At 39.2% G+C, this 13960-nt stretch overlaps 1 protein-coding gene across 1 annotated transcript; it reads left to right on the top strand.

The window, feature by feature from the left end:
- The first annotated feature begins 1468 nt into the window (after positions 1–1468).
- si:ch211-232b12.5 (zinc fingers and homeoboxes protein 1) lies at positions 1469–12921 on the top strand. The gene is made up of 3 exons (XM_027001902.2): positions 1469–1696; positions 8104–11161; positions 11942–12921. The coding sequence occupies exons 2-3, from the start codon at positions 8262–8264 to the stop codon at positions 11973–11975; spliced, it is 2934 nt and encodes a 977-aa protein (XP_026857703.2). The 5' UTR covers positions 1469–1696; positions 8104–8261; the 3' UTR covers positions 11976–12921.
- The last annotated feature ends 1039 nt before the right edge of the window (positions 12922–13960 follow it).

Below are 13960 nucleotides of genomic sequence, written 5' to 3'. Positions count from 1 at the left end.
TCCTACCGCGGCGCGGTATTGGCTGACACGCGTTTCTCGTTTGCGATGCTGCGGTCACATGCCCGAAAAGTAGGTATTTCATTCGACCGAGGATTTCACGTTCATTGGCCGAGAGTTTGAATTTGGAGGCAAACGCACTCTCTTCCAGTTAAGTGTCTCGAAAGCTATGTGAGCTGGATCAGGCTTACCGAAGGTTAAAGCTGTAAACCGCCTTAATAGTCGGCGCTTAGGCTGTGTACGACTATTCGCTTAAGATAATGATTACAGATATTTTAAAGTATGCCAGATTTTTAAAAAGTAAAACACCAGCTGCTTTATTGTTATTTTCGCCGGGGTTTACAGTATTCTGGGAACATATAATGTTTGTTTGTTCTAGAGCAATTAATCAAGCTATAATATTTTCTACATTGTGGTAGTAAGTCTTGTTAGGATAAAACCCAATGGAAGTTTTGCTCTGAAAGATTTAGTCCAGAATTTTGAACAATAAGTGCAGAAACCCTGGCAATGGTCTATAAACACTAAAGAAAGAGCAAGAGGAAGGCAATAAGCAAGGAATCTACAAATTTTAAAGTGTTTATTGATAGTATACATTTAAACAAAATTGGCTTTGCAAAACCCCAGATAGTGTCTTTAAATGTGAAACTATAAGCATATATTATATATAAATAAACATTCCGTTACGTTTACAGATAACAAATTATAGCCTAATATTGCTTTTTGGTGAGTAGAAGGTAAAACCAGACACCTGGCAACCAATTCATGATGGACGTGTTCACAAGCTTTATCCAATCAGATTAACCACTGCCTACCTGTACTGTCAGAAAGAAGCTGCGATAGCGCATGTAATTGTCACTCTGACGTCAGGGGGAGCCCCTGGATAACTGATGCCTTTCCTCTAGCAAGCCACAGAGCACAGTGGAGGAAGTGTGTGTGTGTGTGTGTGTGTGTGTGTGTGTGTGTGTGTGTGTATTTCATGAAGGATCAAGTGGCACTTCACCTGATGTGTCCTTACTGATGTCTTCTTAAAGTGCTCACAAATAAACAGGTCAACTGCCTTTATTGGTGTAAGTAATCTTCATAATAACATCCAGGCATGCTTCAAATCATGGCATAGAGTTAAATATTCTTTTATGCTGTTACTTAAGCTAAAACGTCTACTATATTATTAAGTATCAAACCAGCAATAAACTATTACTATGCTGAACTATAGTATGGTCATCACTTAGAAAATGATATCCAATCTATAATAATAATAATAATTACTAAATTCAGTTACATTGTTTTAAATCTTAAAGACTCTATTCATTTAAAGACCCAGTGACCGAAATGTTCTGCTCCATTTTGAGGCTGTCAGACGTGTGCATATGATTCACCCTCTCTCTGTCCTCAAAAGAGGGGCAGGATTTTTGGGTTTGGGTGACGCTTTTAATCACGTGCCCTTGTTTGAGAACGCACGGCGTACGTTTCTTGCCTCTCTCACTCGCACCAGTGTCAAACCGGCACAATGAGTGAGTCCTAAAGGAGTAAATGTACCTTGCCGTGGTCACCGACGGGTTCACACTAGTTCATAGGGTTCATCTGAGGAGAGGGCTGAACCCCTCCTCCTCCCCAGAGACCCACAGCGGAGCTAATCTAATGCTATTCATTTCTTTATCAATAACGGATTTTCATTCTTAAACACCGGACCAGCGAAAAGGTAGGGGATTTTACCTCATGCAAGTTGTACTTACATATATAGAGAATATTCAAACCTTCTCAACGGAGGTTACTTTACGTTAGACTGGCATAGCTTGTTATTCTACTCATGCGGTGAAGCAGCAGTCAACGCAGTTTACATGAAGTCGCCTATGTATAAAATGGCGACAGTAGATGAGGAGTGCTTAGTTAAAATTTTGGGAATAGTCAACACTTGCGTCTTTGCTCCGCGCTAAACAATGCAACTTTCGTGTTATTAAATGAAAGTTACTAGCGTGTTAGCACAAAGGTGAAAGGGTTAACTTGCTACTTCGTTACAGTTTAAAAATATTTCGGTTACTCGGTGTTCTATCTGCTTCCAATTCGATTATTCGCACGCTACAGGCTCGCGAGCCCGTCTGATCTTACTGTACGCGCGATAGGCTTGTCCTTTTCAGCGCCTTTTCCTTCTTCGGATTTAAAGGCTGTTGTTTCGTAAAGTAAAATTCGAGACGACGAACATCATTATATTACAAGATACGACCCAGGAGGAAGAAATAATAAAAAGCGATTATTCTCATTCTTAAATTAAAAAAAAAGGCCTAAAGAAAGATAAAGCGAGGTTTTGACTAATTGAGATCGTTTTCAGTTAACTACAGTACTGCGAGATAACTATAGCCTACAGCCAATACGCTTACAAAGTATGCCATTTCACCTGTTAATATGCGGAAGGTGTGCAGAATCTTAACATCGCTCGCCTTAAAAAAAAAATAAAAATCCTACTCCGAAATCACGCCTTGTAAATACCAGTATCAACAAGGCTCTGCAACGTAGTGTAATCTAGGGCAAGATCTGTCAGCACTCAGCGTGGACTCGTGCTCTCCTGGTTCTCGTGTGTTCGTAAGAAAGGGCGGTTTGTGTTCACTACTGTTTATAGCGTCCGTGCACTCTATATGATATGCAAAGACCTTTATATTGTGCTGTATTTCTCCTCTGACTTAGCTCATTTACTCCATCTTAATTGTTTTTTTTTTTAAAGCAATCCTAGGAAAAATATCTGAGTAAAAGTTTATTAAAACATAAAAGTTTGAGATGTCTAGTTCCTGACGTTTTATCTTGGTTTTCCAGCAGTCGTGTGAAGTACAGCTGTTTTGGGATATGCGAACATCCCTCCTCTGGCCCCTCTGAACTGTTCCAATAAGGCCAGACATATTGTCTTTCGTTGTAATCATAAGCAGTTAAGGACAAGGAACATGTGTGACTTGTTTCTTTAGATTACGTATGTGGAATAATGCAAAGATCCTGATTGTCAGTTTATGATGTAAATTAATTTATATGAATATGATGGTAATCATGAGAAAAAACACCAGTTTTGTTTGACTAAATAACAACAAATTATAAAATCCCAAAATATTTTTCTATCTAACCTATCATCTATTGATCATTCATATCTAATTATTTAATTTATGTAATTATGAGAAATTGGTAATTTATTATTAGAATAGGCCATTATAATGGAATATGATGACACCCATACCAACCATCGTGCATAAATGATTTTCTATTGTCTTGTTATAAAATATTACTCTCTCACACACACACACGCACACACACACGTACGCGCACGCGCACACACACACACACACACACACACACACACACACACACACACACACACACAAAGAGGCCCCTTAATTCTTTGTTTAAAAGTTGTTCATTTAAAGATGTTCTTTGGTCACAATTTATTTATTTATATAGCTAATTTATGTAGCATGCTTTGAATTCAGAAGGCAGAATCAACTGTAATACGTGTAAGCGTCTGCAAACATTTTAAATAAGTTGCATTGTCGATCCATTTCAATCATGCAGGTGACAATCGTTAATAAGAAATAATATAGAATAAAGAGCCTCTGATGTCTCTCAGAATGTTTCAAATTGTTGGATTCAGAGATTATTTTTCAATCTTAAAGGAGGGGTGGCATGTTTATATCCACACACACAAATGATCACAGAGATAGAAAAGTATTCCCAAAACCCTTTTAAAGGAATCTTCACCTATCTCCACTGCTTTCGAAACAAACTTGGTGGGGTTTACCAGGAGCAGTGCTCCCGCAGCAAGTGTTTCGACTCTGTGAGTGCGGCTTGGTGTGAAGGAGCTGGCATTTGCTGAGACCTGGCACTTGTCTGTGGTTACAATGTCAGCCATTTTAGGCTGGACAGTACAATTCATAGAGCTCCGCCATCTTCCATTTTGTTTTTAATCAGTATCATCCTGGCTATCAAAGTAAGCACATCTCATCAGTGCTTATCTAGTATGTGTTGCGCAATAAGAAGTGAATTCTGGCAGCAAACCCCTGCATGGTCCTTTTTGGTAGACTTTTCTCACGAGACTATGCAATCATTCAGAAAGCAACATCTTTCAATATTTTTTATAAAATGTGAACCAAACTGAAATGCATTTTTGTTTAGTATATGTTATGGCAGCAGAAAGGACAGAGCAAAGTCTTTGGTTATTTCAAAATTCTAAAATTGGCAAGTCCTGTAATGGTGCAAAAAGCTTGGAATTTGGTCTTTTTTGGAGGGTATAAAAGACGTCCCCCAAGTGTGTGAGCAGAGGAACAGAGGATCTAGTCCCCTGAGTGTGTGGCGGGCAAGTGAACGGAAGGGAGACGGGTTGCTATGGCAATGTTAACACATGAGTGGCAGTGCAGACTGGCCTCCCAGCAGCCCCTTCAGTAGTGACTGAGGTAGGGGGGGACAGGCGGGTAGTGCTGATGGCACCTGACACATTGCAATGTTCACACACCACACGCGTGCACACACACACACACACACACACACACACACACACACACACACACACACACACACACACACACACACACACACACACACACACACACACGTGATTAGGTATACATTAAAAGTATGGGTTTCCCAGAAATAGCTGAGGGGACTTAAAAGCCCTTACTGCTGGCATTTCACTAATAAGTCACATCCGTAAATGAAGGTGAACTGTTATAGGACGTCTCAGTGGAGCTTGAGTCTACATAATTAATGTGGACATGTTCGACTCTCATATAAATGAAAAACCTCACACATACAATGCAGTGGGAGATGATGGCATGTTGTCGCATGCTCCTCTCACAACCTGGCACATGTATATCCAGACATACAGGAAATGTAACAAAGGCATGCCAGTGGAAAGGGCACAGCACAGACTATTGCTTCCAGCTTAGTATCACATTTCCCTTGTAAATGGAGGTGCCATTACGTGGAGTCAGACTGGATGAAACCCTGCCACACTTGAAGACACTGAAGAGGACCAGCCGATCCTAGTATTCGTTAACCTAAAGATGGGCGTCTAACTCTTAACACGGCTAAATTTCATTTCATCACATTTACTTTGTTCATTTACAGCACAACCGAATTCAATGCATACTGCATTACAGTTGACAAGAAGCAGCCTAACACAGTGAGTTTTTTTGTTTGTACACCTGGCACACCAGTGTTTCTGCTGAGGAAAGATGCCATAGCTGCCTCATTAAGTGTTGTACCATGAGTTCAAGCAGGAACAAGCAGGCAGTGCTTTAATCAGTAGTGAGAGAAGAAAGTAGTGTGAATAAAATCCATTTTGCATCTACTAAAATCACATGCCATAGTAAATACAAAGCCACTTTTACTTACTTTGTATGTTTTTATACTGTAATAAATAATACACATATCTAATAATAATGTATTATAATACATAAAAAATATCTTGTTTCAATCATTATTGGAGTGACATCAGCAAAAAAAACAACAACAAACAGTATTGGATATTGAAGGAAAAAAATAACAACCATGATTTGTAACAAATCATACTGTAGCAAATTCTGCCTAAAATGTTACTGAACTGCTTATGGTGCAGCATAATGTAAACCATAGTACAGTAGGTCTCATGAAAATCTAAAAAGAGCAATAGTTATGTATAAATAAATTTAAAAAAAAAAGTTTAGAATATACATTGTAATAAATTACAACTCCTTTATTTAAATAGCCTAATTTGCACTGTAACCAGTAGGGTTTTGTGAGAGTTTAACTTAATAAAAAATGTATAATAATTAGAGGTTATGTATTAGTCTTGTTGCAAGTTATGATTTAGTAGATTATTATGTTTAAGCACACTGTGTATTCAGTAAAGTGTTATGTATAAGCAGTTTCAGTATATTTCCAGATGGTCTATTCACTTGTGTTTTAATTAAAAAATAATTTAAAATCAATTTAATCATTTTAACCATTAAAATATACAAATCAGCTCAATATTGTGTATACCAAAGCCATATTATTATGCTATCTCTATAGATCATTAGTCTTCACTAATTTTGAGACATGTTAGATGTTTCAGTACCTTCAGTACTTTCTCTCCATAGGTTGCTTGAGGTGAAAAGGCATTTAGGTCTGCCATATGGGTAACAAAAGTATCAGGAAACACACAGTAGAAGGTAGAGTGTTTTGTGGAGGAGTGCATAGTTCACCCCTGAGCTGAAACACGAGTCCCCTCTTTCACAGTGTACTTTTCAATAGCTCACTGTCTGGAATAGTCTGGAAACCTCTTGTCCTGTGTCTAATCATATGGCTTGTTTGCCAGATAAAGCATCCCAACTCTTTGATGAGTGACCTGCTTTTTATGTGACATTTTCCGAACTACCCCTTCTTTCTCAGGTGGTAATCAAGCAAGTGCTCCGGTGCCTGTGTGGTAGAAGATAGTAATGTTTCACTCCCTTCCCTTCACACCACCTGCGAACTCCCATAATTACATTTTTTGTACTTTGTCAGAAAATGCGTAAAGTAACCTAAATTTGTAGAAATGCAATCATTTTATACAGAGCTTAATTAATTTTGAATAGTAAATAGAGCATTCTGTCTATTTTTAAAATTTATTTATTTAAAAAAAGCCTCATTGTTAATCCTTATACTAGGTATACTGGTATATAATGCTTTTTCTAACCCAGCTGTAACTGGGGGAAAGGTTAAGAGCAGTGTGATTTAATGAATGTCTTATGACCTCTCAGCTCAACGTACAGTAAATGCCCATGTCTGGATGTAGAGAAGTGGGATTACAGCATAAGATGCTGGTGACCTAGTTTAAATTTTTCTCCCCTGGCAGGAAGGGAGCCGTCATGAGAAATAAAAAGAGTGAGTTGGAGAGAGGACGTCACAGCTCTGTCTGGGAGCACAGTGTATTCTGGGCAGTCAGCTCAGGGTTTTTTAATTCCAGAACGGTTTCATCTTTTATTTAAAAGACAGGCAGTCACTGAAAAAAAATTCACACACGAACACCACATTTTTATACAATACTTTATAGTCTTTTATATAGTCTAATACTTTTTATAGTCTAATGAAAGACATGTTGAAGAGAACCAAACCCAAATCAAAAGTGCAAATGGTTCCATTAACACATTTTAGAGATGCCTATTGCATGGAAAATAAAGAATGATAGTATAATTATTCAGTGGCTATTTATTGGCACGATGACTGAGACTCTCCAAATGAGACAAAGTAAGTTAGGTGCTAACAGATGGAAAAGCTTGGAGAGGAAGACAAAGTCAGAGACAAAAAACTGTAGTCCTGCTAGGACAGCTGAGGAGAAATTTGTCTGACTATGGTGAGGGTGTTTGGGATGTTCACACAGAGTACTGTGAGAGTATTGGAGATGCACACACTGAGTATTGTGAGAGCATTGGGAAAGCACACTCAGAGTACCTTAAGAGCATTTTGGATGCACACACACAGAACTGTCTTTAGTTTCAAATTTTATGTTCCAAACTCATAAACTATGCTGCATATGGTTGAGCGCCCAGAGTAACAATCATTACAAGATATTTACATAATTGTTAAAACAGAACAGGCGGAAAAATGTGAACCACAGATGAACCTGAAAAGGCCCTGAACCGCCTGAGGAGTAGCGTGCGGGGGAGTCTGGTGAGCAGACAGGAGATATGGGTGGGGGGGGGGGATAGCATATGTGGGTCTGGCACAATATGTAAAACTACAAATCCAGGTTTTTTGATAGAACTGATTTTGTGCCTAAAAAAAGTGGCAGTGGTTTGGTGGTGGGCACTGTCTTTTACTCATTCATCTATTCATGTACGTTTATTGCTATTACTGTTCTTTTCAATTTCTTGCCTGTATTTGTGCCTTTTGGTCAACATTCATATATTTATATAGAAAAGCAAGGCTTCTGCTTCACTAAATCTGATTCATATAAGAATGTCTCCACTGCCAAAAGTGAACTTTGTTTAGTGTCCATGCTTTTCAAAGCAGATTATGTACCTGATGATAAATGCTCTTTCCAGTGAATAGTTATTTTTTATTCTTCTCTGGTTTATTGCTAGTATCTCTACTTACCTCATGTTACTTTTATTTCATTGTTTTGTTCATCCACAGACTCCTAGTGTGTTGCTAGATCACTACTGTGCAATGGGGGAAAGTTCTACACTGAAGACATGTGATGTCATCATGGCTGTTCTATGACACTGAAGCTCCATAAAATTCCTGTACATGGTCCTGACTCTTAGATCATTTTTCACAATTAGCCCTGCAACATGGCCAGCAAAAGGAAGTCCACCATTCCCTGCATGATTCCATCCAAGAACAAACACCTGCGAGACGAAATCATGCTGGGATGTTTACCAGAACTCCTGCCTACTATACCTGAAGACAGCATCTTGAGCATCTCTGGTCAGGAGGAAGAGGAACAGAAGATCCCCCTTGTTTTCAGACATGATGGCAACAAATCATACTGTGAAAGGGGAACATACAGCTGCCCACCATGTGGATTTGAAATGTCAGATCTGAACCTTTTCCTCAACCACATGGACAGCAGCCATATGGACTTTCACACACAACCAATATTTTACTGCCTGAATTGCAAGGTTTCACTGGCAAAGTTTGAGGGTCTGGCATTGCATAACGCAAAAATACATCCCAAGCTGCACACAGCAGGGAGTCCTGGCAAAGTATCTTTGCAGGTTACTAAGCGAGATGGAGTTATAAGAGTGGAACAGACACTGTTTACAGAAAGAGAGGATTTCAGTGAGACTGGTATATCCATTACTAAGACCCCAATAATGAAGATGATGGTCAAAGGGGAGCACAAGAAAATTGTAGTTTCTCACACAGTTGAGGTACAGAGGCCAGAGTTTAGTGTTGACAAGGCCATGACAGTAGCTAATGGCACCACAGGGAGGAATTTTCCCCCATCAAAAGCACAAGTTCTGACTGGTACTGGTTCTGTCTCAGTGATGAAACTGCCAAACACTCATGGCATACCAGTAACACAGAACTTAAGGCATTCTATCCCATCTGGTCCCATATCAAACAGTGATCTCCCAAAAGTAATGATTCCTTTAAGCAGCATTCCCACCTATGATCCCGCCATGGACTTAAGCAGTTTCCTTAAGACTTCTTTCGGCAAGTTTCCATACCCCACCAAGGCAGAGCTCTGTTATTTGACTGTGGTGTCTGGTTTCCCAGAGGAGCAGATTAAGCTCTGGTTCACAGCTCAGAGGCTGAAACAAGGCATCAGCTGGTCTCCTGAGGAAATTGAGGACACAAGAAGGAAGATGTTCAACACTGTGTTCCAAGCTACACCTAAATCATCACAAAGGCAATCCTATCAACAGTCTCCCCAACACTGTGTCTCTGTTAAGTCCACTTCTGCAAGCTCTGGCTACATACCACATGCGCCAAAGTGTAGTTTGATAGGATGGAAAGGAGGGGTCATAGTCACCCAGCCAGGTATAACCCAAGTTTCCCCTCTAAGGCACCAATCAGTGGTGGATACACCACAAGTCACTGTTCGACATGGGATCTTCACAAAGGAAACTGGAAATGGGTTATTCTCAATGAAAGCTGAGAGCAGCTCAGTAAGCCGAGCGGATCACAGACGTGGTGAAAAAACTGAGACAGGAACCAGTGGACCTGGCACAACCATTAGCATAGTTGGTGGCACAGCCAGTGCAAGTGTGTCAAATAGTGCTAATCAGATGAAAAACAGTAGTTATACTGATGGAAGCATAATGAACTTGACTAACATTGTCAGGAAAATTGATTGTAATGTAAATCACAGAAACACCAATTGCACCAGCAAATCCTACACAAGCTCATCTTCCATATGTGGACAGGAGAACCTATTGACAACTGACAAAAAAGAAAGCAGCAACTGCAACATCGCCACCAGCAGCAATTCCAGTAATGGAAGTATTTACAAAAGCACCAGCCACAGTACTATTTGCACTAAAAAGGAGGGCAACATATCTGACTACACCAGCAAAGCAAGGAACACTGACTCTAACGTCACTTGTAGCAGCACTGGAGCAGATGGGTTTTCGCCAGTCCTTACCCACAGCCTTAGTGTCCAGACTGGTAGTCTGCTGGATCCATTCCTTAGTAAGAGCAAGAGCAAACTGCCTGAGGAACTAGAGACTTTAAAGCAAAGCATTATCCAGAGCCCATTCTCAGAACAGTCAAAACTCATGGCAGCCATGGACGTGCCCATATGGGAGGCCGATAAACCGTACAGTAGTAGCTTGACAGAGTCGCAGTTGGCTGCAGAGCCATTGCTCAGTAATATGCCCACAACCTCTTTTTGCTCAGATGATTCATGCCTTCAGGAGGATAAAAATAAACCCTCCTCTAAGTCTCTGCCTGCTCAAGTACAGAAACTTTCCCCAAAAACAATTCTGGGAGCTTCTCAGGTTCCATCTCCAGACTTCACTGCCATTCATTACAGGGACCATGAACCCCCTGCCTTAGAGGATGCTCCTCAGCCATCTAAGGTTGTTGTAGACATGCCAAATTTTAACAGCAAAGTTAAGCAAAGAGAAACTGATTATAGGTTTTTGGAGCAGCAGAAAAGCCAAACAAACAAAATGTTTTGTAACACTAACAAAGATGAGCACTCTAGGATAGTACACATGCTACACACTTTGGAAAAGGATGAGAGTAAAAAGATGGCTTCAGGGGATGAGATACTGCCTCTCCAGCAGCACAAAGAAGAGCTGGACCACTGGGAGGAGAGCAGCTATTATGATCTAAAGAACAACCTTGTGAAGATCAGCAGCTTCAAGCCCCTCAAAGAACAGGAGCACACGTCTGAGTGCAACAGGAAGAAAACAAATAACCAGCAACTGGATGAAGATGATGGTTCCAATTATGAAAATGGGTCTTCAAAGTGGCAAGCAAGCCACCAGTTTGTTGAGGATGATAAATATATCAACAAACATTCAAAGAGGCATGATGACCAGACTAACTGTAGGGAGCTTGAAACTAATTCTGAGTATCTCAGCTCAGAGCGACAAAGTATTTTTCAGAATTTCGACACTCGAGTTCCTATGGCAGCAAAGAAAAATTTAGAAGGGAAAGAAGAGACTGTGGAGAAAGCACCACCAAAAGATCACTGGTTGATGAAAGATGGAGAGCACCAGCAAGACACTCAGTCAAGGTAAAACCTCTCTTCATACAGTATCAGGTGTATAGACTACCAATAAATGCAAATGATTAACATATTATCTTTTATGTAGTTTTGGAAGGAGTAGGACAAATTTTACAGGACATCAGTATTAAAGTGATAAAGCCATTTTATGGTTTTCTTGAATTATCTCATCTCATCCAAATGTTTTTCAGTTGTTTGCCTTTTTAAACATGTTTGTACATTTACAGTATGAATAGTTAGGATAGCTGGGTTTAACCTTGTCAGCCAGCATCAAAGCAGCTGGAGAAACAGTAAAAATGTTAGCCTTGCAAAAACTATTATTAGGAGGAAAAAGGTGAATGGATACCACTGTGCCCACTGCCCTGGTGTCTGTGTACCAGTCATCACACAGCAAAAAAGGGAAAAAATGCACCCCAGTGTTTAAACAGCTACGCTGTCCAGCTGGACCAAAATGAACCCTACAAGAGTTAAACACTAGGTGTTAATTCAGCATTGGGATTTTTGCTGTGCAGGACTGCGTTAAATATATGAAATTAAACTTGTGTGAGCAGTTATTAAGTATAATCAGCTATCATCATCTATTTCTAACCCAGAGTGCTGGAGATAGGATGACAAAAACAGATACTCTCCAAATAATTTTAAAGATACCATTTATGAATCATGTGTGCAATAAACTGATATACCTCTGCAGATGCACGTTGAAGCTTCTCATGTAAAACTGATTATGGCAGTGTGATGGTAACTTTGGACAGTTTGTATATCAGCACATGTTTATTTTCTCATCTGCAGAGACTGTATGAGAGGAGAACTGCTGAAAGTATGAGGACCCCACATGAATGCTCACTTATGCTCAAGTTTTTAACTGTTTTGATATATGACAGCAGATCAGACTGTTGTCAGTGAAGGACTTTTGTGGTGTGCATCCTGTCATTGAGTGACAGAGGCTCTGTTGTAGGTCAGACTTCATTTTGTAAGAGGCAAAAGTAAAGTAGGAAATGTACATGGTTGTAACTGCACTACTGAGGGTGTTCTAGACTGTACAACAAAATTGTATAAGTGGGATGTTGTGATACTTCGTATTATTTCAAATAATCAGCACTTCTGCATTGCCTTGAGTTTTTATTTACTAATGTTTTCCTTCTGTATGTCCAGATTGAAAAAGCTTAAGAGCAGTTTAATTTTCATAAACAAAAGCTGAGCAGTTACAAGTTTTCACTCTTACCTGCTTTAGTGGTGTTTGTTTGCACAAACCAGAGATTAGCCAGACATGGTAACATTGCCTTAACAGTCACCCATTTACTTGTATGACTGGCTACCCAATTTGCTTCCCAGCAACTGTGTTGTAAAGACAATGATGGGTGTACAAAAGTGTGGGGTATAAATCCCAAGAGAACTGCTGCTATACTTTTTAAGGAAACTGAGTGTTTTTTTTTTCTTCAGAAACAAAATATTATAATGTGAAAGGTTAAAAAGAAGTGGAAATAATTTGTTAACTTATAATGGAAAGAGCTTGAAACAGTGTGCTTACAGTCCAAGTGAGAAGGAATTCTCAAAGCCAGCCAAAACAAGTGTTCCACTAACTGGATATTCCCTAAGTTTATGAAGTTGGTCTTTTTTTATTTACACATTATGCATCACTGATATGCTGCTAAATTGAAAAGAAAAAAAAATCCAAAGTGAACAACCTAAAGGTGCTTCTCATCCCATATCATTTGCATTTGTATATCACATTATTTTTAAACAAAATATTAAAATCTGGACTTACATTATATTCACTTTGATTTTCATTGTGCAAGATTGTCAGAACACATTACACTGTAGTGTTACTCTGTCCACACATTAAAGTCAGCGATAAATGGAACAAAACTGGAAGACTTTTTTAATGTAAATCATTCTAAGAAAAGTAAACCTACCTTTTATATTTTTAGCTCTTACTACAATAAAACACCTGCAGATTTAAATCTCAAGTGCTACTTGGATCACCCACTGAATCTTTTTAGAGCTAGACTGGTTTCTCAACACATCGTCAAGACACTACAATGTAAACCAATGGATATATTTTCTGCTTGGAGAAAAAAGCAGCAGCATTGTAACCGGTCTGTTGGTCATCAGGAATGCATCCTCCCCCCCGAGTGTGAATGACCAGAATGCTTCCTTTAGAGGTAGTGCAGAAGGGTTCACAGAGCACTTTTTGAAAGAGACGAAACCTCACCGGAGCATCCAACTTGGCCAATACCACGTGCAACCATGACTTCCAAGACAAACAGATTTGAGTCCTTTCCCCACTTTGGTCCTCCCTGAAGCCTGTTTTTAGGGCAGACTGGGTGATTATTTCACAAGGTTTTGGGAACACAGGAAGTCTTTCATCTCTTTTACTGTATGAACAATTCATTTGCAAATATCACACAACCTTTCCTATCCAATCAAATCACATAGTAAATCTTAAATAAGCACACCTGGGTTAAGGTAAAAGAAATGTATAATAATTTAAACCATGTAGAATATGTTGTTGTAGGAGTTTATTCTTAAATAACCTACAATGAGCAGAGAAAAAAAAGGAAAACATGATTGGAGGCCATGACATGAAATTACACTGCTGCTCATGTGAAACTTTCAGAATGGTGCAGAGAGAAGTAGCATTAAAAGAATTCACATTAACACCCATGTTAAAATATTTGTCTTCTATCTTTACACAATTAAAAAATAGAACTGCCTACAATCATAACCTTTTTTGGCAAAGTTGATATCCCTCACATACCCCTTTTGGAAAGAAAAGTGTTTCCTTTCAACCCCAAACAATACATTATA

The sequence above is a fragment of the Electrophorus electricus genome, chromosome 20, assembly GCF_013358815.1.
Source record: "Electrophorus electricus isolate fEleEle1 chromosome 20, fEleEle1.pri, whole genome shotgun sequence".
In the NCBI taxonomy this organism is placed as follows: domain Eukaryota; kingdom Metazoa; phylum Chordata; class Actinopteri; order Gymnotiformes; family Gymnotidae; genus Electrophorus; species Electrophorus electricus.
The sequence above is the reverse complement of the archived record's forward strand: the minus strand, read 5'-3'. Positions and strand labels throughout refer to the sequence as shown.

Excerpts from the sequence above, each read along its gene's own strand:
- si:ch211-232b12.5 (XM_027001902.2), top strand. The coding sequence starts at position 8,262 with ATGGCCAGCAAAAGGAAGTCCACCATTCCCTGCATGATTCCATCCAAG. Across the intron at positions 11,162-11,941 it reads CAGCAAGACACTCAGTCAAG|AGACTGTATGAGAGGAGAAC; the intron begins GTAAAACCTCTC and ends TCTCATCTGCAG.